Here is a 27,391-nt window from a genome sequence, read left to right as displayed (position 1 = left end):
CCATATTAGTATTTGCAGTCACAGAAAAGCAGTTAGTTTGATACCCTGCTGATTACTAAGAAAAGAAAATGTTCAAAGAAAAATGTGTAAACAAAGAGCTTCCCAAGGAAGCTATAAATTAATTGAATCTTTCTGCTAAAAGGTAAATCTGTAAATTAGCGGAGCAGACTCGATGGGCCGAATGGCCTGATTCTGCTCCTATGTCTTATGGTCTGCTTACACATCAAAATTGGGAGTTATATTTTGCAATTGTACTCTGTTTAACTGTTGTATCATCCAATTTCAGGCAGTTACTTGAGCGATTTAAGTGCCTTTCCTGTGCCAAATCTACAAGGATGATGGCAGGACCGTAAGTAAACACATTTTAATCAGGATCCTTGCTATTTGCTGATAATGTTCTTTACCAATTGGTGGGGTTAGAGAAAAGAATCTTGAAATAAATAAGCAGTTTTCTACCTTAAATGAGTATTATATGTGAGACCTTTGTTCCGTGGGCTACGTAAGCCCAGGGGAGATGCCTTCCAGCCCTGCCAAACATGGGAGATTGAAGTGCAAGCCCCCAAGGCTCCCTGTCTGTGTGGATGTTGCGTGATTTGTTACCCTATTACAAATCAGTATCGTGAAATAACAGACTGTACACCACATACAATTAAAAGATTTAGCTTTATAATTCTTAATTTGTTAAAGGGTTAGTAAAGGAAAAGCAAAAAAAGATAAGGGCCCATTTTAACTGAAACAGTCTAATGTGCACCAGTTGGAGCTCAGGGTTTCCCGTTTGCCGACCCTCCTTTGATCTCACCCCAGGCTTCCTTGAATCCTGGCCCCACTCTGGGTCGACTCCTCTGACCTCTCCTCTCCGGCATCTTCTCTCTTCTCCCCTCTCAAAAGCCCCAAGCCCAACCCTAGTGTCCCTCACTAGAGAAACCTTTCTCCTAACTCTTATCTTCAACAGTAACCCAAACAACCAGCTTACACAGAGAACGGGAAAGCATAACAGAGAAAAAATATGAACCGGGTGAAGCAGGGCATTACAGGTGTATATGCACACTCAGTGGCCACTCTATTAGGTACAGGAGTAGAATCCGATGTCTTCTGTTACCGTAGCCCATCCACTTCAAGATTTGACGTTGTGCATTCAGAGATGCTCTTCTGCATATCCCTGTTGTTAATACGTGGATATTTGAGATACTGTTGCCCTCCTGTCAGCTTGAACCAGTCTGGCCATTCTCCTTTGACCTTTCTCAGTAACAAGGCATTTTTGCCCACAGAACCGCAGCTCACTAGAGTTTTAAATTTGTTTTTCACACCGTTCTCTGTAAACTCTGGAGGCTATTGTGTGTGAAGTTTCCAAGGATCAGCAGATTCTGAGATATTCAAACCACCCTGTCTGGCATCAACAATCATTCCACGGTCAGAGTCCCTTATATCATATTTCTTCCCCATTCAGGTGTTTGGTTTGAACAATAACTGAACCTCTTGGCCTTGTCTGCATGCTTTGGTGCATGGAGTTGCTGCCACATAATTGACTGATTAAATATTTGCATTAACAAGCAGACGTCGCCACTGCATGTACATAGCATGTTGCTATGAAAATGGTCACTGAGATTAATGGGAGTGCTAGTCACTTTGCCAGTGACGTGTGTTTAAACTAGACGTGCAATGCAACTGAAAAGTGGATGAGTTCTGAAATGGACACTGGTTAGTCCTATTTTCCTTGTGTCAGAAAAGCAGCAAAATGCTGCAAGCCACATTAAATTGATGCCGCCGTCAGCCAACTCTGTAACTATATTTTCTCTGGGTTTGCTTGTTAACGTTAATGTCAGACAACCACTAAGAATACTGATAAGGATAATGTCTGCGCCAACTCCCCAGTTCAAGATGGATGGAGGAACTTAGTGGATCAGGCAACATCTGTGGAAGAAGGCGGAGAAATGATGTTTCTGGTCTAGATACTTTATCAGGACTGAAAAGAAGAGAGGACATGCCGAGTAATTTTTAAAAAAGTAAGGGAAAGGGAGAGGTTAGAGCTGGCAGACAGTAGGTGCATTACTGCAGGTAATATTTCCAGTTGAGGGAGCGGTAGAGTAAGAATGACACAAGAATTTGGATGTGATAGGTGGAAATAACAAAGAGCTGAAGAAGATGAAATCTGACAGGAGAGGACAGAGTAACATAGAGTAAAGGAAATGAGATGGGGAGAAAAAGCAGTGGGATGAATGTGTGGGTGATAGGCAGATCAAGAGGAAGGGAAAGGGTTGGGGGCTTATGAGATAGTGGGGGGAGGGGGGACAAAGGGGAATGATTACCAGAGATTAGAGAAATGTGTGTTCATGCCATCAGATTGGAGACTATGGGGAGCTGTTCCACTAATCTGTGTCTGGCATCAATTTTGCAGTAGAGGAAGTCATGGACATGCATTGAGGGGTAGGAATAGGAAGAGTAATTAAAATGGCAGGCTGTTAAGGCAGATAGAGCAAAGGTCCCTGATGAAACCTCCCAATGTGTACTGGGTCTCATCGATGTAGAGGAGTTCACACTAGATGCAATAAATGGATTCACCTGGTGAACTGCCTCACCGTAGACAAGTTCCACTACAGAAGACTTTGATGGCAGGAGTCTATTGGCGAGCTACAGATGGGGAAGAAATGGAAGCATTAGTGAAAATGGATCCATATAATTATGAGGAGAATGTGTAAACTTCATACAGGCGACATCTGAAGTCAGTTTTGATGTCGGACTACTAAAGCACCAAGTGCTGCCCTTGTGAACATTAATTCACACTGGAAAACCTACATAATTCTGCATGAACTGAGGCCCTCAGCTACATAGGAATATCACAATATGTGATCTCCCCTCAAAATTGTATAATAGGTTAGCCTTCAAATATGTTGTTCATTTATTATCGTTTTTTTGTAAATCCTATACCCCTATTCAACAGTTTTCTGTACTTTCACCGGATTCGCTGCAGTGGTAACTGCCAGCATTCCAAGTGAACTTGTATCAGAAATAAATGCTGGCCTTGCAAGTAATGTCTCCAGCCCACAAATGAATTAAAAGATATACCCTTGGATATAAAGAACAAAATAGATTGCCTGGACATAGTCATGTTGCTGTGTGGAAATTGGCCATTATATTCCTGGGCATCAAAATCCAGAAATGTGCTTTGTGTGCCTGAGTCTTTGAAAGCAGACATATACCCAGTGTCCGCTATATTAGGTATACCTGTACAACTGCTCATTAACGCAAGTACCAAATCAGCCAGTCAGTAACTCAATCCATAAAAGCATACAGACATGGTCAAGAGGTTCAGTTGTTCAAACCGAACATCACAATGGGGAAATAAATGTGATTTAAGTGACTAAGACTGTTGGATGATTGTTGGTGCCAGATGGGGTGGTTTGAGTATCTGAGAACCTGCTAAGATCCTAGGATTTTCATGCACAACAGTCTCTGGAATTTACAGAGAATGGTGCGGAAACACAAAAAAAAATCCAGTGAGCAGCAGTTCAATGAGCAAAAACAACTTTTTAATGAGAGAGGTCAGAGGAGAATGGCCAGACTGATTCAAGCTGACAGGAAGACAACAGTAATTCAGATAGCCACCCTGAGTTACAACACAATGCACAACACATTGAAACTTGAAGTGGATGGGCTACAGCGGCAGAAGACCATGAACTTAAACTCAGTGGCCATTTTGTTAGGTACAGGAGGTAGCTAATAAAGTGGCCACTGAGTGCATATTTATTCCTCCTTTCTCAAAAGAATTGATTTTTCCTTGGAGTATACTTACACATGCCACCTAAGCACATGGATTTAGATTTGGATTTTAACTCTTCCGAGGACTAATTGTCAATAAGAAGCTGGGTTGCTGAAGGACGGTAGAGATATGGTCAGTCCACATAACTGCAGATGTCCTCTGATCAGTTTCTGTCAGCCAAATGCCCAAGTTAATGAAGGAGGTTTCTCAAGATGGGAGGAGTAGTAAACCACACACACTTGGTCACCCAGAAAGAACCGTAGGAGCTGAGGCTTACAGCAGGATGATTGTGGCTGGATTCACTTCTGATTTCAACTCAAGATTGCTGAACTGCTTGCTGTGATTGAAGAGTAACCACCTTGAAGGCTTTAAGCTCTATATTCAAGTCTGCAGATCAAGAGCAGACATGAAGAAAGGTGCTGTCAGCCATACTGGAGGTCTGCAAGTGTAGCATGGGGCAGACTTTGCAACATCTTTCAAACAGTCCATTGCATGGAGGCTGCCACTTGAGGAAAATGTTTATGGAGTTAAATTACATGCATTGAAATGCTTTTGTCTCTGGATATAATTTTGGTGGATAGATACATTTGGAGTCAAATTATAATGCAACACAATTCTAAAATTCTCCAAGATCAATGTATATATTTTGCTTGATGTTGAAATCAAATTGATGTGCTTAAGATATGTAGGTCAGAGATATTTAATGTCACCATGGATCTGTGAGATGCTTGTTACTTCATCTTCAGTAGTTATTATTTACCTGTTCTTCACATGTTGTGCTTTCTTCTGCAAAGGAGAATGGCAGATCTATAATATTGACTTCATCCAATAGTTGAAAACTATTGTTGAGATAGCGATGTTAGCTATCAAGAGTGCATGGATTTTTATTTGAGGATGGTGTTAACAATTGGTTGAGTTGAATAAGAGCATTATAAAGTTAATAGAAGGAACTGGAAAGTTTTTTTAAAAAGTTACTTTTGAAACAACTGGCTCTTGAGGAATGATGTGATTAAGTGTACTGCAACACAGGATGAAGGTTAAAGGAAGCTATACTTACTTTTACAGACTTGGTGAGGTCAGTACGCTACTCATAGCTTTATCCGAATGAGAGGTTATACTTTTGTTGCTGATCTTTACAACTACCTCAGACCACAATTTCCTATCTAATGTCTATGAAGTATTGTTGAATTAGTGTATAGAATTCATATTGACTAATGTTTCTAGATTCTCTTCTAAAATCCTCCCCAAATCCTCACTTATTTCTGTGTGAATATTGAGCTCACAATATCTTTGACTCCTTAATTAGCCTTTCCTTAGTCATAACCAAAATACTGATCCGAGCCTTCTCTCAACATTCACCTTAGTAATGCAGGAGTAATTAAATCTTTAGGTTTAAAGGGTAAACCAAAAATTAAGAGCATGATACAATGCTTATTATCAAATAACACGTCCTATGGCTTGTTTTGAGCAATTCTTAAGGGTAGGGGATGTTAGTAAGCATAAAATGTACAGTGTAATGATTTATGAATTCATACAATTAAGCCTTTTTTATATAATTCCTAACTCTTAGAGTAGTTTTATAATATAAAAGTGATATTTGTTGAAGCAAAAAAACATTGCATTTATAGTGCTTTTTCAAGTGCTGTCATTTGAGTGTAGGGAAAGAAGAATACATTGGATTCTGGTTAATTGGGCTATCAGTTAATTGGGGCAGCTGCTTATTTGGGGCAACTCTCAAAGAACAAAAACTAATTGAAAAATAAAAGCCAGGATTCCATTTGTTTATTTGGGACACTATGCTACTTAAGTGGATCAGGAGAAGATTCTAATTAGTGTCAGTTGCGAGCATTTGTGTGGCAGCTAAATACTACACCATGTATTTTTTAAATAGCATCTGTTGCATGTGTTTGTGTTCAAAAAGCAGTGAATTTTATCACTGATAGTTGGCAAGAAATAAGCAGTAAGACAATTCTGAACTGTTTTGCTCACTGCATTTTCAAGCATTTAGACTTGGAGATGCCAGAAATATCCAGGAAATGAAAGAATTGCACTATTTCAGCAAATTAGGAATTATGAATGTTACAGTGAAAAACGTATGAAGCCTGTCCATTATCTGCACTGATTTTGTGCACAGTTAATCAAAAGAACATGGCAGCATACACTGTGGATGAACTCCTCAGTTGATAGCTATTTGGAACTAATACACAGTTTGATAGTGCTGTGGTAGTATTGTTGGTATTCTCATTAGTTCTGTATTTCATTTAGATACATAATTTGTTATTCAATTAAATGGCATTTTGTCTTTTTTTTAATAGTTTTTAAACTCTTTTTCATGAAACTTAAGCTCATTGGGGCAGCCATTTAATTGGACCAAGATGTACTGGTCTCAGTGTAGCCAAATTAACCAGAATCCACTGTACTTGATAAAGTTTAAAAATGTAAAGTTGTAAAATGAGTTAATCAATTCTCTATCATTATCTTTTAGGCATCTTATCACCATTGCTGCTTCAGCTTTGCATCCTAAAGCCCGTCCAACCACTGCACCCGAACTGGACTCCTTTAAGCAACCAAAGGGGTATGAATGGAATGTCTATTTTTCTAAAAAGCTGGGTTGAAAATTGGATTCTGCTAGCTTTTAATGTCTGTAATTGAAATGGCTTTAGATATTTTTGGTCAGGGGTAATCCACAGTACAAGAATTCCCTAACTTTGTTAATGGCTGTGAAATTTTGTACAATGAGAGTAGAAAGTGGTTGCTGGGAAGGTTAGAATTATTTCATTAATAAGGTATGCTTTTCTGTTGTGCCATTTTTAATCCACTTGCTAAAGTTTCATGATTGGAGCTCTATAATTCTCCTTTGAAATAATGTAATATAATTTAGTTTTGAAGATTATTAAAAAATTCCCAAGTGTTGTATTACTGGTTCCTTTGAAAGACATGGCCTGTGAACATTAAACGGTCTAAACTAGAAGGACTGTGATGTAAGTGGTCTAGTCTTGACAACTTAGCTAGCCATGGAGAATAAGAAAGGCAGAATAATGATGCAGGAAATATCAAGACTAATTCTCAACAAGTTGCAAGCTAACCAGAGAATGCAAGTGATAATTCTGACAATTCCTTTCTTCCTGCCTCTCGTCTTCCTCGTCAGGATTGGTTTTGAGGTATTTCCATTTATCAACTGGCATCCAGGCACTGTTTCATATTAATTTTCCTTTTAATTTTGAGTCCATCTGTTTTTTGCGTACAACTGAAAAGAACTGATGGAGCAGTTGATATACATAATGACAATAATATGTCAAACCTAATGATCAGACCTAGCATCGTTCATTGTCCACCATGTCAACAGCAAGCATTAGTTTGAACAAAGCAGCCAGCATGAACAGAAGCCAGATGTTACTGAATGTACCATTAAATCAATTTTGAATATATTTTGAAGACAAAGCATAGATTGGCAAAGCAAATATTGGCTTCAATTTCATGATTTATGCCTTTTCAATTTTTCATCCCTGCAATGTTTAGTAAGAGTGGGAAGCAAAGCTCTAACATTTAAATATGGTAATTAGAAAGAAACACTGAGGCTAAGTTAAAATTTATGTGTAGAATACTTAATATTAAAAAGGATTATGAATATGTGTAGGGGCATTGACTACCACTCATTTTCTGGATTGAACAGGCTACTGGGTGCTGTAAGAGGGTACTAAACATTATGAAACTTAATGGAAATATTGTCTAAGAGCCACTCGAGTACTGCATCTGCTGACTTCTGAAGGAAAGCAATAAACCTTGGATTTCTGAGTGATTGTAGAGGGACAGGGAATGATGAATATGATAACATTAGCTAAAGTTTAGTCCCTTGAAGCTGTTTATCCAGCATCAGTACAATAAGGAGAAATGTCTTTTCATTGGATGTCAGAGGAATTCTTCAGGAATTCTAAAAACTACTGTCTAACCAGTCAGTCTAGACCATATTTTAAGGGTATTGTCTTTGAATGATAATGTAAATAATGATAATGATAATGACATCTGTTTAGATACATCAACCTTGTTGCCAATGGAAAAGAATATCAAAATAGAATTTAAATTGATATAACCCATCTTACACTGTCAGACCTGTGAGAAGTTACTCACCATTGACCTTAAATAACATTTAAAAGAATAAATCTCTTGGACATTGTTGGAAAGTAAAATACAATCCTGGAGCCTTGGATAAAAACTACTTAATATTAATCAGCATCTACCTATTCAGAATATAATTGACAATCTTTAGATGCAAAGATTATATGGTGACTTCAAATTATTTGTTGTCTATTCTTTATTTAAGAGGTTTGAGAAATATAAAAAAGAAATTCTTTCCTTAATGCAGAGTCCAGACATGGAATTCCTTAAAATAATAAACATGTGGCATATGTTGGGATTGATGCCGAGTCCAAGTCTAGAGAAATCTAGGTTCAAACATTGATTCAGGATGTTTCAGTAATGACTTCCTGCAAGTTTTAAAAACATCTTTAGCTTTGTTTAAATCAAATTTATTTCAGAGAGTCAAAGATCCCGACATTGACAGGGAGTTTGTTATGTAAGCAAGGGTGGAGGGAAATTTAGATCCCTCAACATATGCCTTAATTTTTCTATGGGTTCACTGCCCATGATGTCAGCCTGGCTACCTGTAGGGCGTGGGGACCTTGGGAAGACACTTCAGGGAAAAATAAGTTGCTGCTGCAGCATTGGGAGGTGTGTGAGGAGGGTGGTAAGTGCTCCTGAACCTGGATCCTGGGATGAGTGCGAGTAGAGGAAGATTGTGTGCGGGTAATAGGAAGGAAGGATGGTCCAAATTATGGCCTGATGGGACACATGCCTTATTCCCCCAGCCCAGAGTCATTGCTGAAATGTACTTCCTTTTTCTCAAAGGTGCCCCAGTTTTCTAGACACGCATGTTTCCCAAACTCTTGGAAATTAGTCCTGCTATGAGTAAAATTGTAGAAAGAGTTAAATAGTGTACATGCATCCTGCCCCCTTCCTTCAAACCAGAGGATCCCATCCCGGGATCCACAGACCCCTCAGTTAATGGTAGAGGTCCATGGCATTAAAAAGGTTGGGAACCCCTGCTTTAAACTCAAAATTGCAAAGGCAATGAGCGACATTCAGTAATTAACATTTTACCTCTCACAAAGCCCAGCCCATCTGTTTCTGGTGGTTAACATCACCACTTTTCATTGGGAGTTTAAAAAAGAGATAGACTGGCAAATCTTATCCCCAGTCTGGGCTTCTGCACTATTGGTCAATCTATAATTTGGAGATTATCTTATCTTATGAAATTAATATAAAAGCTGTGCACTGGCTAGGGGATTATCTGTGCTGGAAATGTTGACATCTTAAATATATCACATTGAACAAGCTAACTGCTGTCTTCTCTTTTCTGGTTGTTTGTAGTCTTGGTAACGAATACTATGACAATATGGGCAGAAGTACTATTCGACCTTGTGGTGGCAGTCACACTGTAACTGGGCCAGTCAACAGGCGAGGTAGCCGGGGTATGAATTACCAAACGGTCTATCAGTACAGTGATTCCAGTGCAATGTTCAGATGGGTAAATACTCTTCTTAATAGAAATATTTTTGCTTCCCTGTCAAAAAGAACTTTTAGAATATTTTATGCCTACTATATATTTTAAGATAATTGAACAAGTTATTTCTTATTGGCAACCTTTCAGAAAAAGCCTTACAAATATGTAGCCAGAAGCTTGCCAGGGAATTGATTAGCACTTTAAGTTGTGCTGGAGACTCCACTGCATTACCTTGTTACGATTATAGAACTCTTACATATTCAATAGTGTTTCACCATGGGAGGGGGAAAGGGAGGGCAAGGAAGGTGATGGCTTAGAAGGAGAGAGTTGTAGGAAATGTTATCAAATCTAATTGAGTAGGTAACAACAATCTCTGGGCGTCTACTAAAAGTATTGGAAGGCCTGTATATAGAGTGGGTGTGGAGAGGATGTTTTCACTAGAAGGAGAGTCTAGGATCCAAGGGCACAGCCTCAGAATAAAGGTATTAAAACTGAAATGAGGAATTTCTTCAACCAGAGTATACTGAATCTGTAGAATTTGTTAGCATGATGGGCTGTGGAGGCCAATTCACTAAGTGTATTTAAGGCGGAGATTGAAAAGTCGATTGCTAAGGGGTTTAAGGTGGGGGGGCTCATAAAAGTCATGATTGAATAGCAGAAAAGACCTCGATGGGCTGAATTACCTCATTCTGTTCCTATGGTATATCTCATGGTAACCTGGACCAGTTTGAACTAGTACGGGTCACGTTTGGAATTCACGTTGTGGGTGCCTCATTGTATGATTGCAGTATCCAGTTATCAATAACACTATGAATTACATAAATGCACTTTCATGGGAGTTACTACCAGCAGCTGAAGCTAACTGGTGCTGAATCAAGTCAAGCTTCAAGGTGTGCGTACTGTTTCCATCTACAATTGGAAGTTTATTGTGCAGCTTTGGGAAGATTAGACCAAGTTAAGCAACAACCTTAATTTTCAGTCAGTACTTTCAGTGTCTTCAGCAAAGGAAAAAACATTATGCACTGGAAAACTATTCCAATTGGGCAAAGTCTCTGCAGAAGCTGCCAAAAAGGCCAATATAGAGAGTGAAGTCCTGAAAAATGTTTATTGACATCACATGTTCCACCTCCTGCACGAACAAACTAAACCATGTCGTACATGCCCAGTAATCATTTATCAGCAACCTGTGCCACTTGATTGTTATCACAGAATTATCACTAAAAGGTTCATTCCTACTCCTCACAGCTTGAATCCACACCCTGTTTTTATCCAAGGCAGAATATAACAGGCACGTGGCAATACCTTCACCTATGCAAATCCATTTCTCACACGACAAGGACTGGCTACCACAGGCTGACCGTGATTATCACCGTTGTAATTATCCAGCTGTACAGTGGCCTGGAGAGGAGAGTTAGCCATTAATAATGCAGCTTCCATAGACATCACAACTGTGCAGAGATTGATAAGATGGGATATTCATTTTTTATCTGCTCTATTACAGCTCTCTTTTTCCTTATCTGACAATTAGATGCAACTGGTAAGAGCAAGGCAGCTCTCCCTTGCAATTTTCCTTTCATGACTGTGCCCTTTCACTTTTGAAGATTCCAAGATTGCCCATCTACCTTAGTTCCTAGAACACAATGTAGAAAACATCAGTCATGCAAACTTTAGCTGTTTCATCAATGATCTTCCCTCCATTGTGGTGGAATATTCATTGATGATTGTACAAAGTTCAATTCCATTCGCAGCTCTTCAGCAAATGAGGTATCCGTGCCTGCAGGCATCAAGGTCCCTCGATGCGATTGTCATGATGAAGATCCAGGCATGGACTGATAAGTATCAAGTAATGCTTGAGCTGCAGAAGTAGCCTGCAATAACCACCTCCATCAAGGGAGTTTATTCCTGATAACCAGTGAGCAAGTCCCTCATCAGCAACATATTGGAGGTCATCACTGACCGGAAAATTAACACGCTTAAGTAGAGAAGGCCATAGTCTCTCATCCCCCACCTCCCAAGCTAGTTTTTGTCAATGTTGGCTCAAGTCAGGAGCCATGATGATTGCAGCCTCAACAGCACTCAAACATACCATCTGGGACTAAACAGTCTAGCTTCATTGGCACCCCATGCATTATATAAGCATTTCTTCTCTGTAGCAGTGTTGCATCCTAGTCTGCAGTATGCACAACATACCAAATGCACTGCTGTTATGTTCCTGTGTTAATCTACCAGTGTTGCATCCTATGTCTGCAGTATGCACAACGTATGAAATGCACTGCAATTATGTTCCTGTGTTAATCTACCAGCATCTTCCAAATGCTGATCTGTTACAAAAAGGACAAGGGTTTCAGGAATTGGGAATACTAGCATCTACAGATTTCCTTCCAGTCCTGCTGCAGAATGTACAGTCAGAGGCCACTTCATTACATACCTCCTGTACCTCACAAAGTGGCCATTGAGGTTATGTTTGTGGTATTCTACTGCTGTAGCCTATCCACTTCATGGTTCAACGTGTTGAGAGTTCAGAGATGCTCTGCTACACACCACTGTTGTAACGCATGGTTATTTGAGTTACCACTGCCTTCTGTCAGCTTGAACAAGTTTGGCCATTCTCCTCTAACCTCTCTCTTAAACGAGATGTTTTCATCCACATAACTGCCACAGTGGATGTTTTTTGTTTCTCGCACCATTATCTGTAAACTCTAGAGACTGTTGTGCATGAAAATCCCAGGAGATACTCAAGCTACCCTGTCTAGCACCATCAACTATTCTGCAGTCAAAGTCAATTAGATCACAGTTCTTCCCCATTCTGATGTTTGGACTAAACAACAACCAAACCTCTTGACCATGTCTGCATGCTTTTATACATTGAGTTTCTGCCACAAGATTGGCTGATTAAGTATTTGCATTAAGGAGGTGTACAGATGAACCTAATGAAGTGGCCGCTTGGTGCATATCCCCATTCCTTCATTGCAGTCAAGGATTTCTATAAATGGGAGCCATACAGCACTGGTCTGTGCACAACAAACACACAGAAATGACCTGTGTAGTTGTCACCTCTAGAATTGTTTCCCCCTTCATTTTACTTCGGGATCCTGTGTCACATAAAGCCTCGGACTGCCTTTTTTATGTTTTCTGAATCATTCTCGTTGGCCTCTAATGCGGATTGATAAAGTATCTGATAGTCACTGGTTCAGGCATATCTCGCTGTTTACTGCCTTTCTTCATAGGCTAGCAGGGGAAAAAAGAAAAGCATTTCAATGTTTGAGTTCTGATAAGTGAAATGATGAAACTACTGAACAGACGTGACATTTAAAACATCCTGCAACAGCTCCTCTTCATTAATAAGAAAAGCCAGACAGGGTAATAAAATGTTCCTATCAAAACAGATGTTCCTCTGTCTTCAGGAGTGGAAATGTACTTGTCCACTCTAATGTCCTCATGGCAATTGGTGTTCCCTACCTCTCCCAGATGTTGGAACTGTCTGTAGTTAGAGATTTCCTTTAGTTTTCAGTGGAGGCATCAGTGCAGATGGAGGAATTTCTAGCCAGCTGCTGCTTCACCTAACCCCTCAATTCCTAGGATCACTGGACTGCAGTTACCCATTTTGCTAAGTGAGTTGGCCAACTCCCTGCCATCCCAACTATGGGAAACTCTAGTAGGAATGATGTTTGGTGCCAGGGAAATGTTGTGACTGTGCAAACAAACTTCAAAATCCCCTGAGTTTTGTCAGCAAATACTATTGGTGGGGGGCACCCGTCATTCCCTGCTGCACATTTTCCTGTTTCTTCTTGGAGGAATCTAAAATGTCAGTCACATTTCTGTTGCATGGATGCCTGTAACTTTACTTAGTAACAATGGCTGTTTCTGAACGCCTTTCCAGGCAAGAAGCAGCATGGAGATAACAAGATACAGTATTAATGACTGCGGTTGAGTGGGGATGTGCAGATTTCGCTTCACTCCGTTAATTGCACCAAGAGGAAATAACAGATAGAAAGACTCCGGCCTGTACAAATCCAGCAGGCTTTGAATGGTGAAGATTAGACCAGCTGTCACAGCAACATTCCTGTTTATTGTTTTCAGTATTATCTCATCAAGACTACCATTTTCAATCCTCTGACATAGTTAATGTGAATAGTCTTCAAATAAATTTCTTGGGTTAATATCAGTTTTGCATTTCCAAATCAATATAAAAAGCATTTCATATGCTCAAGGCCAGCTTCTATGCCACAATTGTGAGAGCATTGAACTGTCCCCTGGTATGGTAAGTTGGCCTCTAACTTCACAGTCTATCACTCTATGGCCTTATACCTCATCATCTTCCTGCTCTGCACTTTCTCTGTAACTTTTATGCTTTATTCAGCATTTTCATGTTGTTTCCCTCGTACTACCTCAGTGTAACGTTGCAATTAAATGATCTGCATGAAAGCCGTGCAAAACAAACTTTTTCAGTGTATCTCAGAATATGTAACAGTTATAAACCATTTTATCAATTTATAGGAACACACATCAAAGTTGCTGGTGAATGCAGCAGGCCAAGCAGCATCTGTAGGAAGAGGTGCAGTCGACGTTTCAGGCCGAGACCCTGACGAAGGGTCTCGGCCTGAAACGTCGACTGCACCTCTTCCTACAGATGCTGCTTGGCCTGCTGCGTTCACCAGCAACTTTGATGTGTGTTGCTTGAATTTCCAGCATCTGCAGAATTCCTGTTGTTTTTTTTTTATCAATTTATAAATTATCACAAAGAAATTTGACTTCCTCAATTTGATGAATAACTTGTTTACTGTGCAGTGTCTTATGGGGAAAGATTCCTTGCTAGAATTATGAATTTCAAACTGTAATAAGTTGGTGATGATGAAATCTACCAATTCCATTCCTTTACATTTCATGTTCATTAACAGGGCCCCAAATGAATTCAGAAAATGGTTATAAACGGATAAATAAATTTCAGTTTTATTAAGGTCAGTCTTTATTTTTAGAAAATGACTAGTAATTAATGTTAATTATTGATTTTTTTTTTTACCTGAATGTCCTCTTTTTAGGAAGAGGTAGAGCTTCAGGGAATTGATGGTATCATGTACAAGGGAAGGCTAGATCCTAAACTTCCAACTATATATCCAATGCAAGATGACGAACCCTTAGGTAAGTCATTTTTTTTGGATGGATATTATATATACTGTACACACACACAGTACGTATGTATATATGTATGTGTGTATGCATATGTGTGTATTTGTGTGTGTGTGTATATGTGTATCTCTCTAGCTGTATGTATGTTTATTAGTGATGTTAACAGTTATTGTTTGTTATCCATTTTACTCCAGTTTCAATAATTAGTCCAACTGAATGTAATCCCAAAGGTTGAAATCTGATGTGTTCAATTTGACCACCAATAATTTAGGGGGATGATAGGTCTCAATTTTAGATGCCATTTGAGCTGTGCTTAGCCATACAGTCATGGGTATAGAGAGTGTAGAGCAGTGGGCTAAGCAAGCATTCCTGAGGTGTGCCAGTTATGAGGATTTAGTGCTAATAACTTCAACCTCCTGGACCTCATTTCAAGTTAACATCGGCCAGATAATCTATGGCAGCTATTACATGTATTGACAGTTCAAAGTGCACTTATGCAGAAATGAAGATGTAAAATAACTAAAGGCACTCAAGTATATGTCAGAATAATTCACTCAAGACATGCTGTTCCATATAATAATGGTGAACGTAATCTATAGTTTCATAACTTCTGCTAGCTTTACACTTCCTATATTTACAGCTCATTTTTGTTCTTTTAGTTAAGAATTCTTCCCCCATCCCCGCCTTTAGCAATTAATAATTGACCAGTAAGATGCCATTTTCTTAATTCAGCTAGTGTTGGAAATGTTCTTCACTTTTACACCAGGGCACTTAGCTGTACATAATTACAGTGGCAGGAAGTTGCAAAGCCAGGCTCATTCAAATTGTTCAGTCTGGTGCCCAGAAATCTGCCACTCACTGCCCAGAATCCCCAGGGATGTTTGTTTCTACTGGGCAAGGTTAAGAAACAATTCTAATGAATAGTGCCAGTCTGTTCTGTTCGGGATGGAAGATTACAGTGTGGCTTGATCTTGTCCTGACCTAATTTGCAAGGGTTCATTGATAGTAATCAAGAGTAGAATTGCCTTTTTTATGTGCCACCTTCTGGACTGTAAGACTAAAAACAAGTGGTAGATATTTAATAGCTTGCTTGGATTTATCATTCAACTGTTGTTAGAACCACAGCAATTCTTTAACAAGTTGGCAACTTCGAAACCAGATTCTGAACAACCAGATACAAATCTGCCTGCTTATTGAAATTGCATCCTATTCCCACTTTCTTTAATATTTGAACTAAATAGCATGCTTGGAATGATGAATACTTTTGGTGAAGCTGCCTTTGGGTGACAAGTTCTTTTATTGAATTTCACCTCAGAATTAATTTGCTTTTGGAGTTCTGTTAGGAAATAAATTGGTGCAAAAGTAAGTTCACAAACCTTCATGAATTAGTAGCGGTATTGTGCTTAGATTTGCAGAGAAGCTGCATCAATGCGAATTTGGAAAGGAGAGAGCTCCTCATTGGGGTGGGATCCTTTTGAACCATACTGGTGAATTGCAGTTTTAGATAGAATTTAAAGCTAGTTCCCTGAACAGGAGTAAATGAAAGAGCAGTGGCACAGGACAAAGGTTGAAGGGGGTGGGTAGAGTAGTAGGGATTGACTTGTCATGGTGTGACAGTAAGATAGTTTAGCTGTGTGGGTAAGTACGTGGCCAAAATGTCCATTTTGACCGAAGAAATAAAATGAAGCACATTATCTAAAAGGTGGAGATTGTGGCCCTCCTAGTGTATGCTTCACAAACATGTAGTATCTGAACCGCAGTAAATAATTAGGAAGGCAAATGCAATGTTATTATTTATTGCAAGAGGAATCAAATAGAAAGGTAAAGAAGTTTATGTACCTTTATTCCTTAGAACTTAAAAGATTGAAGGGAGATTTGATAGGTATATAAAATTGAGGGATATAGATACGGTTAGTGGAAGCAGGCTTTGTCCACTGAGATTGAGGGGTCATGGGTTAAGGGTGAAAGGTGAAACATTTAAGGGGAAACTTCTTTGCTCAGAGGGTCATGAGAGCGTGGAATGAGCTGCCAGCACAAGTGGCACCTGCCAGCTCAATTTCAATGTTTATTCTAAATTTGGATAGGCACACAGATGGTAGGGGTATGGAGGGCTATGGTCCTGGTGCAAGTTGATGGGAGTAGGCAGTTTAAATGGCTTTGGCATGGACTAGATGGGATGAATGGCTTGTTTCTGTGCTGTACTTTTCTATGACTCTAAGTTTCGGTTATTTTGGGCAGTGGAGAGACCACATCTCGAGTAATTCATATGGTCCTATTGAAAGAAGTTTCTTAATGAATTAGGCACAACTCTGAAAAGATCTACTAGACAGTATCAATAATGGATGAGCCATCTGATAAAGGAAGGTTTGATGTGCTAGCCTGTTGTGCACTGGAGCTTCAAAGAACGTGGGGATCTTGACTTGAAAGTAGGGGCCTAAAGACTACTTTGGTGAATGTGAAGAGGATACATCCTGTTATGAGAGAGTCTGGAACTAGTGTTCACTGTCTAAAATTGAGCTTCATTTCAGACAGATGTGAAATTTTATATCTAGAGTTGTGAACATTTAAAACTTAGCAATAGAAGCAAAGTTTTTAAATACACTATATCTAAGACAAAGGCATATAGATATTGAAGAGTAAAAAAGTGGAAGATTATCACAAACTGACAAATACAGAGTTAAGGTTAAACAGAGATCAGCTACAATCTGCTCAACTGATGGGGCAGGATCAAAAGGATGAGTGATGTACTTGAATTCCCCTCCTTCTCTCAACTTATGTCAGTATGTATGTTCCTATTCTTGTAAAAGTTGTACTCTGAGTAACAGTCTGCAAAAGCAACTATCAGTTACTTTGTTAAATAGAATGCTGCTTGAAAATAGATGCCCACATTACATTTGGTGCTTGCCACTTATACCTTGTAATGTGTTGTACTGACCTTTTTTTTTTTTGCAGGGATAGCTTTCTACTGCTGTGAATTATTATATATGTTCAGCAATTGAATTATCTATCTGCACCTCTTAATTTATCTGCAGAGAAGAAATCAAGTGGAGTGAAACAGCAAGTTACTCGACCAGAAACTTCTCCTGTTACTCCAAAATGTGTTTACTGCAATCAAAGTTGTAAGTGTATTTCTGACGGTTATGTTGTTAGCCTTCACAAACTGTCGGTGCCTGGGAGTAAATTTATCTCGCTCTGAATTCTGTCAAGCGATTATAGTCCAAACGTATACAGTGTATATATATGTGTGTGTGTATATGCATATATATGCAGATGTTACAGGAGGTTGGGTCAGGAGATACTCTAAGTTGCTGTGGTTTTTCTCCTGATGATACAGGGTTTCTGTGTACTCCTGATGCATATTATTAATGTTTTCAATACCATCCTGAATATTTGTTCACATCGAGTGCTCATGGGCAGATATTGCATTTTTCAAGGAGACTTTAAGCATATCCTTGAATCATTTCCTGTACCTACCTAATATTCTGAACCCATAACTTTGCTCCTTAATTTACCTGAATTCTAGTTTTTTCTCCACAGGATAGGAAGCAAATTTTGATTGTGACAATATTTTCCCTTTTTTTGAAATACCTAGTGTCTTAAGATGGAACTTGTAGGGAAGGAACATATACTTATTTAGAGATTTAATATCCTCAATTTCCCAAAGGGGTTTATAGCAAATTATAAGCATATTTAATTTAATTTATTTAAGCATAGTTATTTCTGTCTGTATTTGAATTTAGGAGCAGGGTCCACCAAACAGTAATTGGCAGTGCTAGTTGTATTGGCTACTTCCAGAACTGTGATACCTGGAAAACTTAAGGCAGTATTTCATTGGATGTGGCCTCAGAGCTCTGATAACACTAAATAAAATGGGAATCTTGGGGAAATATCATTATCAACTAAAATCCACACCACATAAAATGAAGTTGGATGTGGTTTTTAGAGATCTGTGCCCTAGGTCATTGCTACAGGGTGGTGGGGTGGAGATACCCGAGAGGTGTAAGGCGCTCCTTCCCTTGCTAACCTGCAGGATACCCTTGGACAAGGTGTAGACCCCGCCCCCGACAGTCAGGGTCATGTGAAGCCATGGGAGCAGGTGGTGGATGGTCTTATGAGCAGCTGCAGCTGATGTACATCACAAGTCCTGGTTATGTGATCACTGACACCAGGCGGACAATGCCTGAGGAGTATTGATTATGGCTGGGGTCACCCGTCTTATAAAGAGACTGCCCAGAAGAAGGCAATGGCAAGCCACTTCGGTAAAAGCATTTACCAAGAACAATCATGGTCATAGGAAGGCCATGATCACTTGTGTCATATGACATGGCACATAATGAACGAACAAGTGTCCTAGATCCAGTCATCTCAGGTTGCTTCAGCAATGGTCCTCCTTGTATCAAAGCATCCGGATTGGTGATGTTCAGTGATGTTGTACAACGTTCAGTTGCATCTGCAACTGCTCCAGAAACAAAGCAGCCCATGAGGCAAAAACATGGGCGCATTCAGGCCTGGCTTATTAAGAGGCAGGTCCCATTCTTGTCGAACACTCATCATCATTATGAGGTACCTAGTGAATGCTTTATATCAGCTTTTATTAAGTAAGGAGGTGCTGCTGGAATCTCAGCAAATAAATAAATTTTGTAGATTCCGAATATATGAAGACGCAATAATGGAAAGATTGTTGCATGGATATAAAACAACTTGATCCAGCTGGGATATATTCTAAGTTGTTCAGGGACAGCGATTCTTTGAGGTCCACAGGCACCTTGCTTAATGGTATTGGTCCATGCCTTAAAGATTAGGAACCCCTGTTCAGCGAGATAAGTGATAAAGTCAACAGGTCCTGACTATAACCTTTTAAAATATCAATAGACTAGATCTCTGGTGCCTGTAGATTGGGAAAATGCAAATATTACACCCTTGTTCTAGAGCGGTATAGACCACCTGACATGAAAATACATTTCTCCATTATTGCCTTCATTTAAACCTGGAGCTTTCTACCTAAAAATGCTAGCGCCTTCATCAGAAAGGTTACAGTGGTTCAAGTAGGTAGCTCTCAGCCACTTTCTCAAAGGCAGGAATTGGCAATCAATCTTATCTTCAGCAGGGACAAAAATGAATAAGTAAAACTCTCCACTCTTCCTTGAATGCCAGTGTGCAATTTACTGTTATTCGAAAGATGGAACGTCTGACAGCATAATACTACTTCAGCGGTGTATTAAGCCCAAATTTGATTACAATACATGTAGAAGATATAAGGGAATTTACTCTTCACTACAACTGTCAAACCACATCTGAAACCAATGTGTCACAAGTGTTTTTTAAAGCCATAGAAACCTGTTACTAAGTATGATTTATTGAATGTACCAAATAGCATAATTAATCCCATGTAAAGTTTATTTCTGTAGTCATAATGATGAAAATGTAACATTATTGAGGCGTTCTGAGAGGCGGGACTGCGCAGGCGTGTGATGGGCTGTGCAGTGCGGCAGATTTAAAAGGAACAGAGCCTCATAGAGCGGGCAGCGTAGTTTGCGGGCTATGGAGTGAGCCGGGAGCAGAGTGAAGACTTAAGGGCTTCGGCTCAACGGGCTTAGGCGGAAACAGGCGAGGAAGGTTTGGCATTCATTTTCTGTTGTTATTTGAGGAGAGGGGCAGTATGAGTGTGAGGGCAGTTTGCTGTTCTCGGTGTCGGATGTGGGAGGCCCTGGAGTCTCCAAGCCTCCCGGACGTCTACATCTGCGCCAAGTGCATCGAGATGCAGCTCCTAAGGGACCGCGTTACGGAACTGGAGCTGCAGCTCGATGACCTTCGTCTGGTCAGGGAGAGTGAGGAGGTGATAGAGAGGAGTTGCAGGCAGGTGGTCACACCAGGGCCACGGGAGCCAGACAAGTGGGTCACGGTTAGGAGGGGGAAGGGGAAAAGTCAGGTAATAGGGAGTACCCCGGTGGCTGTGCCCCTTAACAACAGGTACTCCTGTTTGAGTACTGTTGGGGGGGACAGCTTACCCGGGGGAAGCGACAGTGGCCGTGCCTCCGGCACAGAGTCTGGCCCTGTAGCTCAGAAGGGTAGGGCAAGGAAAAGGAGGGCAGTTGTGATAGGGGACTCGATAGTAAGGGGGTCAGATAGGCGATTCTGTGGACGCAGTCCAGAGACCCGGATGGTAGTTTGCCTCCCTGGTGCCAGGGTCCGGGATATTTCTGATCGTGTCCAAGATATCCTGAAGTGGGAGGGTGAGGAGCCAGAGGTCGTGGTACATATAGGTACCAATGACATAGGTAGGAAAAGGGATGAGGTCCTGAAAGGAGAATATAGGGAGCTAGGAAGGGAGTTGAGAAAAAGGAGCGCAAAGGTAGTAATCTCGGGATTACTGCCTGTGCCACGCGACAGTGAGAGTAGGAATGCGATGAGGTGGAGGATAAATGCGTGGATTGAAGCAGGGGGCAGGGATTCAAGTTTTTGGATCATTGGGACCTCTTTTGGCGCAGGCATGACCTGTACAAAAAGGACGGGTTACACTTGAATCCTAGGGGGACCAATATCCTGGCAGGGAGATTAGCGGGGGCTACTGAGGTGACTTTAAACTAGAATGGTTGGGGGGTGGGAATCAAATTAAGGAGGCTAGACGTGAGGAGGTTAGTTCACAACAGGGGGATGGGAACCAGTGCAGAGAGACAGAGGGGTGTAAAGTGAGGGTAGAAGCAAAAAGTACTAAGGGGAAAAGTAAAAGTGGCAGGCCGACAAATCCAGGGCAAGCATTAAAAAGGGCCACTTTTCAACATAATTGTATAAGGGCTAAGAGAGTTGTAAAAGAGCGCCTGAAGGCTTTGTGTGTCAATGCAAGGAGCATTCGTAATAAGGTGGATGAATTGAAAGTGCAGATTGTTATTAATGATTATGATATAGTTGGGATCACAGAGACATGGCTCCAGGGTGACCAGGGATGGGAGCTCAACATTCAGGGATATTCAATATTCAGGAGGGATAGACATGAAGGAAGGAGAGGTGGGGTGGCGTTGCTGGTTAAAGAAGAGATTAACGCAATAGAAAGGAAGGACATAAGCCGGGAAGATGTGGAATCGATATGGGTAGAGCTGCGTAACACTAAGGGGCAGAAGACGCTGGTGGGAGTTGTGTACAGGCCGCCTAACAGTAGTAGTGAGGTCGGAGATGGTATTAAACAGGAAATTAGAAATGTGTACAATAAAGGAACAGCAGTTATAATGGGTGACTTCAATCTACATGTAGATTGGGTGAACCAAATTGGTAAAGGTGCTGAGGAAGAGGATTTCTTGGAATGTATGCGGGATGGTTTTTTGAGCCAACATGTCGAGGAACCAACTAGAGAGCAGGCTATTCTGGACTGGGTTTTGAGCAATGAGGAAGGGTTAATTAGCAATCTTGTCGTGAGAGGCCCCTTGGGTAAGAGTGACCATAATATGGTGGAATTCTTCATTAAGATGGAGAGTGACATAGTTAATTCAGAAACAAAGGTTCTGAACTTAAAGAGGGGTAACTTTGAAGGTATGAGATGTGAATTAGCTAAGATAGACTGGCAAATGACACTTAAAGGATTGACAGTGGATATGTAATGGCAAGCATTTAAAGGTTGCATGGATGAACTACAACAATTGTTCATCCCAGTTTGGCAAAAGAATAAATCAAGGAAGGTAGTGCACCCGTGGCTGACAAGAGAAATTAGGGATAGTATCAATTCCAAAGAAGAAGCATACAAATTAGCCAGAGAAAGTGGCTCACCTGAGGACTGGGAGAAATTCAGAGTTCAGCAGAGGAGGACAAAAGGCTTAATTAGGAAGGGGAAAAAAGATTATGAGAGAAAACTGGCAGGGAACATAAAAATGGACTGTAAAAGCTTTTATAGATATGTAAAAAGGAAAAGACTGGTAAAGACAAATGTAGGTCCCCTGCAGACAGAAACAGGTGAATTGATTATGGGGAGCAAGAACATGGCAGACCAGTTGAATAATTACTTTGGTTCTGTCTTCACTAAGGAGGACATAAATAATCTTCCAGAAATAGTAGGGGACAGAGGGTCCAGTGAGATGGAGGAACTGAGCGAAATACATGTTAGTAGGGAAGTGGTGTTAGGTAAATTGAAGGGATTGAAGGCAGATAAATCTCCAGGGCCAGATGGTCTGCATCCTAGAGTGCTTAAGGGAGTAGCCCAAGAAATAGTGGATGCATTAGTGATAATTTTTCAAAACTCGTTAGATTCTGGACTAGTTCCTGAGGATTGGAGGGTGGCTAATGTAACTCCACTTTTTAAAAAAGGAGGGGGAGAGAAACCGGGGAATTATAGACCAGTTAGCCTAACGTCGGTAGTGGGGAAACTGCTGGAGTCAGTTATCAAAGATGTGATAACAGCACATTTGGAAAGTGGTGAAATGATCGGACAAAGCATGGATTTGTGAAAGGAAAATCATGTCTGACGAATCTCATAGAATTTTTTGAGGATGTAACTAGTAGAGTGGATAGGGGAGAACCAGTGGATGTGGTATATTTGGATTTTCAAAAGGCTTTTGACAAGGTCCCACACAGGAGATTATTGTGCAAACTTAAAGCACACGGTATTGGGGGTAAGGTATTGGTGTGGGTGGAGAATTGGTTAGCAGACAGGAAGCAAAGAGTGGGACTAAATGGGACCTTTTCAGAGTGGCAGGCGGTGACTAGTGGGGTACCGCAAGGCTCAGTGCTGGGACCCCAGTTGTTTACAATATATATTAATGACTTGGATGAGGGAATTAAATGCAGCATCTCCAAGTTTGCGGATGACACGAAGCTGGGTGGCAGTATTAGCTGTGAGGAGGATGCTAAGAGGATGCAGGGTGACTTGGATAGGTTGGGTGAGTGGGCAAATTCATGGCAGATGCAATTTAATGTGGATAAATGTGAAGTTATCCACTTTGGTGGCAAAAATAGGAAAACAGATTATTATCTGAATGGTGGCCTATTAGGAAAAGGGGAGGTGCAACGAAACCTGGGTGTCATTATACACCAGTCATTGAAAGTGGGCATGCAGGTACAGCAGGCGGTGAAAAAGGCGAATGGTATGCTGGCATTTATAGCGAGAGGATTTGAGTACAGGAGCAGGGAGGTACTACTGCAGTTGTACAAGGCCTTGGTGAGACCACACCTGGAGTATTGTGTGCAGTTTTGGTCCCCTAATCTGAGGAAAGACATCCTTGCCATAGAGGGAGTACAAAGAAGGTTCACCAGATTGATTCCTGGGATGGCAGGACTTTCATATGAAGAAAGACTGGATGAACTGGGCTTGTACTCGTTGGAATTTAGAAGATTGAGGGGGGATCTGATTGAAACGTATAAGATCCTAAAGGGATTGGACAGGCTAGATGCAGGAAGATTGTTCCCGATGTTGGGGAAGTCCAGAACGAGGGGCCACAGTTTGAGGATAAAGGGGAAGCCTTTTAGGACCGAGATTAGGAAAAACTTCTTCACACAGAGAGTGGTGAATCTGTGGAATTCTCTGCCACAGGAAACAGTTGAGGCCAGTTCATTGGCTATATTTAAGAGGGAGTTAGATATGGCCCTTGTGGCTATGGGGGTCAGGGGGTATGGAGGGAAGGCTGGGGTGGTGTTCTGAGTTGGATGATCAGCCATGATCATAATAAATGGCGGTGCAGGCTCGAAGGGCCGAATGGCCTACTCCCGTACCTATTTTCTATGTTTCTATGAAATTGGCCAACTTACTAGTCCAAAAGAAAGGTAGAAGTACATCAATGATGGCTTCAGATTCTCCCACACCACTCTTCCCCCATCAGTTCAATTTTCATTTCCATTATTCGGTGATTCCACTTTTGCTCACTGTGCACTTCTGCTCAAGGCCATATTCGTCCTTACTACGTTTATCAGTAGTATGCATTATTGCGAAGTAGTGTGCTAAAATGAGAATTTTTCTCGGCTGATGTTTAGGCAGCAGAAGAAGGTATCATAGTAGGGTCGGATGTTAACTTAAATCATGCCAGTAGACATGAACACAGCAAATGATGAATTAATACATCGTGTGCATTTCATCTCTTTATAAGATTCCTGTCAGAGTTGATGGGAAAAGAGACAGAATTATTATTTTGTAGTTTGGAAGGTTGCAAAATCTCCATGCCCTAAATCCAGATTGGTAGTGTGTAGGGATACAGTATGGTGAAAGAGGATAGCACTTGCACTACTGAATGTGATAGCTGAGAATGTGAGGTTGCAACTGCAGAGATGGGTACTTGTACAGGCCAGACCGAATGATCCAGTGGGTGGTAAAAGGATAAACCCTCGGCCCACTGGAAATCATGAAAATCGTTAACCGCAACATCGAAGGCTTCAGCCACAGTAAAGCAGAAATCCTGGCAAACTTAAACCCGGACATCTTGTGCACACAAGAAACCCATAGGCTGAACAACCAGCCCTATGTGCCAGGAATGCACTTGGCTATTGACACCCCTAGCCAAACTTCTGGAAGTACAATCTTTGTTAAAGAGAAATCTATAGTAATGAGCACAGCAAACATCCAGGCTGGCTCAATGGCACTTCTGAAAGTTGAAACAAAACACATAAATATCATCTTGATCTACAAACCCTCTAATGAACCATTCATGTGGCCACCTAACCTAGTTCTCCAGGACAAAATGTACCTCATTATTAGTGACTTTAATGGCCATAGCACCAGTTGGGGATATGAAGGTGATGATGCAAATGGAGAAGAAGTTGTATCATGGGCTCTAAACAACAACCTTGAGCTACTATACGAGTCAAAGGACACCCCTACCTTCAGAAGTGCCAGATGGAGAAAAGGATACAACCCAGACCTTGCCTTTGTACTTCGGCAAGCTCCAACCTCTTCACACGAACAGTCCTCCAACATGTACCTAAATCCCAACATCGTCCAGTCCAGGTAGAATCCCTTCCAGTTCTGTGACCTGTACCATCAAAGTACGTACCAAGATTTAACCTGAGAAAAGCAAATTGGACATCTTTCGCAGAATCCCTTGATCAACTTATCGATACCATACCACCAGAACCTGATCATTATGATGAATTTGGCCGACTAATCTGGGAAGTAGCACAGCAGAACATATCTGGAGGCTGAAGAACCAAATATATTCAGGGATTGGCTAGTGATATCAAGCAAAGTTATGATGAGTATGTCAACTTATACAACCAAGACCTGTTTGGTCAAGACACAGTTGAAATGGGAGAGTCAGTTCTATCCCTACTGAGCCAAGAGAGAACAGCATTGGCGGGAACTGATAGAAAACACAGACATGACCAAAAACAGTAACAAGGCATGGGTAACTGTTCGGAAACTCAATTCAGACAATAGGCCACCACAGAGAATTGCTGTGTTAACACCCAATCAGGTTGCCCACCAACTGATACTAAATGGTTGACCAAATAACAAGGAACGGAGGCAAAAGAAAAAGCAACATCAGGAGATGGAATCAGCTCTCTGAAACAGGAATAACAACTTCCCACCTCTCACCCTAGAAGAATTAAAGGATGAAGTATCACAGCTAAAATCCAACAAACCTGCTGGCATAGATGGGATTCTTAATGAATTCCTTAAACATCTTGGACCTAAAGCACTCCACTGGCTTCTGTCCCTTTTTAACTGTTGCCTAAGATCATTAAAGATACCTAGAAAGTGGAGAAGAGCCAAATTTGGTGCTCTCCTAAAACTCAATAAAGACCCCAACGTTTCTAAAAACTACAGACCTATTTCCTTATTCTGTACCCTCTATAAACTCTACGAGAGACTCACACTGAAAAGAATATCCCCCTTAGTTGAAGATCTTCTAATACCAGACCAAGCCGGGTTCAGGCCAGGCTGCTTTTGCTGCGGTCAAGTCCTGAACTTAACCCAGTATATTGAGGATGGCTTTGAAATGAGACAAATTACAGGGGCAGTTTTCGTTGACTTAACAGCAGCATAGGACACTGTGAATCACAGAGGCCTTCTACTGAAATTATCTAAAATGTTAAAGAACGAAACCACAGTCAAAGTAATAAGAAGCCTCCTAGAAAATCATAGATTTTATGTAGAAATGAATGGAATTAAGTGTAGGTGGCGTCCACAAAAGAACGGACTACCACAGGGATCAGTCCTGGCTCCTCTACTATTTAATGTCTACACAAATGACCAACCAACCTTTCCTAACACACGCAGGTTATCTATGCAGACGACCTATGCATAGCAACACAAGCTAACTCCTTCCAAGAAGTTGAAGTACGACCTATAGCAGTCCTCGAAGCAATGAAGCAGTATTATGAAAAATGGTCTCTGAACCCAAATCTATCAAAAACTCAAGTGTGTGCATTCCATCTGAAGAATCGAGAAGCAGCTCGGAAACTCAAGATCTTCTGGTGTGGGAAGGAGCTGGAACACCATCCAACTCCAATTTACCTGGGCGTGACGCTGGATAGGACGCTCTCATTTGCCACCCACATCCAAAAGCTCTGAGGGAAAGTTGGCTCTCGCAATTCTGTCTTGAAAAAATTAGCAGGCATGAAATGGGGAGCTAATGCTCGCACACTTAGATCAACTGCCCTAGCACTCTACTATGCACCTGCAGAATACTGTGCACCTATGTGGGACAAATCAACCCATGCGAAGAAAATAGGCCCATTGCTTAATGAAGCCTGCAGAATAATCATGGGCACACTGTGCCCCACACCCACTAACATCATTTACACACTTGCAGGCATTGCTCCCCCAGAGATCCAAAGACACACTACAACAAAAATTGAAAAAGGTAAACAGAACTCGGATCCGCGGCACCCACTACATCATCATGTGCCAGTTTCCAACCGCCTAAAATCGAGGAAAAGCTTTGCTACAGTGGAGGAACTACCGCACGGGACATCCCCCCAAACATACAGGATTGACCTCTGGCAACAAACAGAAGCCAGAACCCCACAGAAAT

General features: G+C 41.0%; 1 protein-coding gene across 1 annotated transcript in view; it reads left to right on the top strand.

Moving 5' to 3' along the window:
* Positions 1 to 27,391, top strand: part of LOC140202959 (glutamine-rich protein 2-like) — a 58,054-nt gene that overhangs the window by 15,825 nt on the left and 14,838 nt on the right. Inside the window, exons 8-12 of the mRNA XM_072268602.1 lie at positions 287 to 349; positions 6,243 to 6,332; positions 9,185 to 9,341; positions 14,357 to 14,456; positions 17,477 to 17,563. Coding sequence (XP_072124703.1) covers positions 287 to 349; positions 6,243 to 6,332; positions 9,185 to 9,341; positions 14,357 to 14,456; positions 17,477 to 17,563 — 497 coding nt within the window. The remainder of the gene's footprint in view (positions 1 to 286; positions 350 to 6,242; positions 6,333 to 9,184; positions 9,342 to 14,356; positions 14,457 to 17,476; positions 17,564 to 27,391) is intronic.

This window comes from Mobula birostris, chromosome 9 (genome assembly GCF_030028105.1).
Source record: "Mobula birostris isolate sMobBir1 chromosome 9, sMobBir1.hap1, whole genome shotgun sequence".
NCBI classification, from domain to species: Eukaryota; Metazoa; Chordata; class Chondrichthyes; order Myliobatiformes; family Myliobatidae; genus Mobula; species Mobula birostris.
This window is presented reverse-complemented; position numbering and strand designations above follow the sequence as displayed.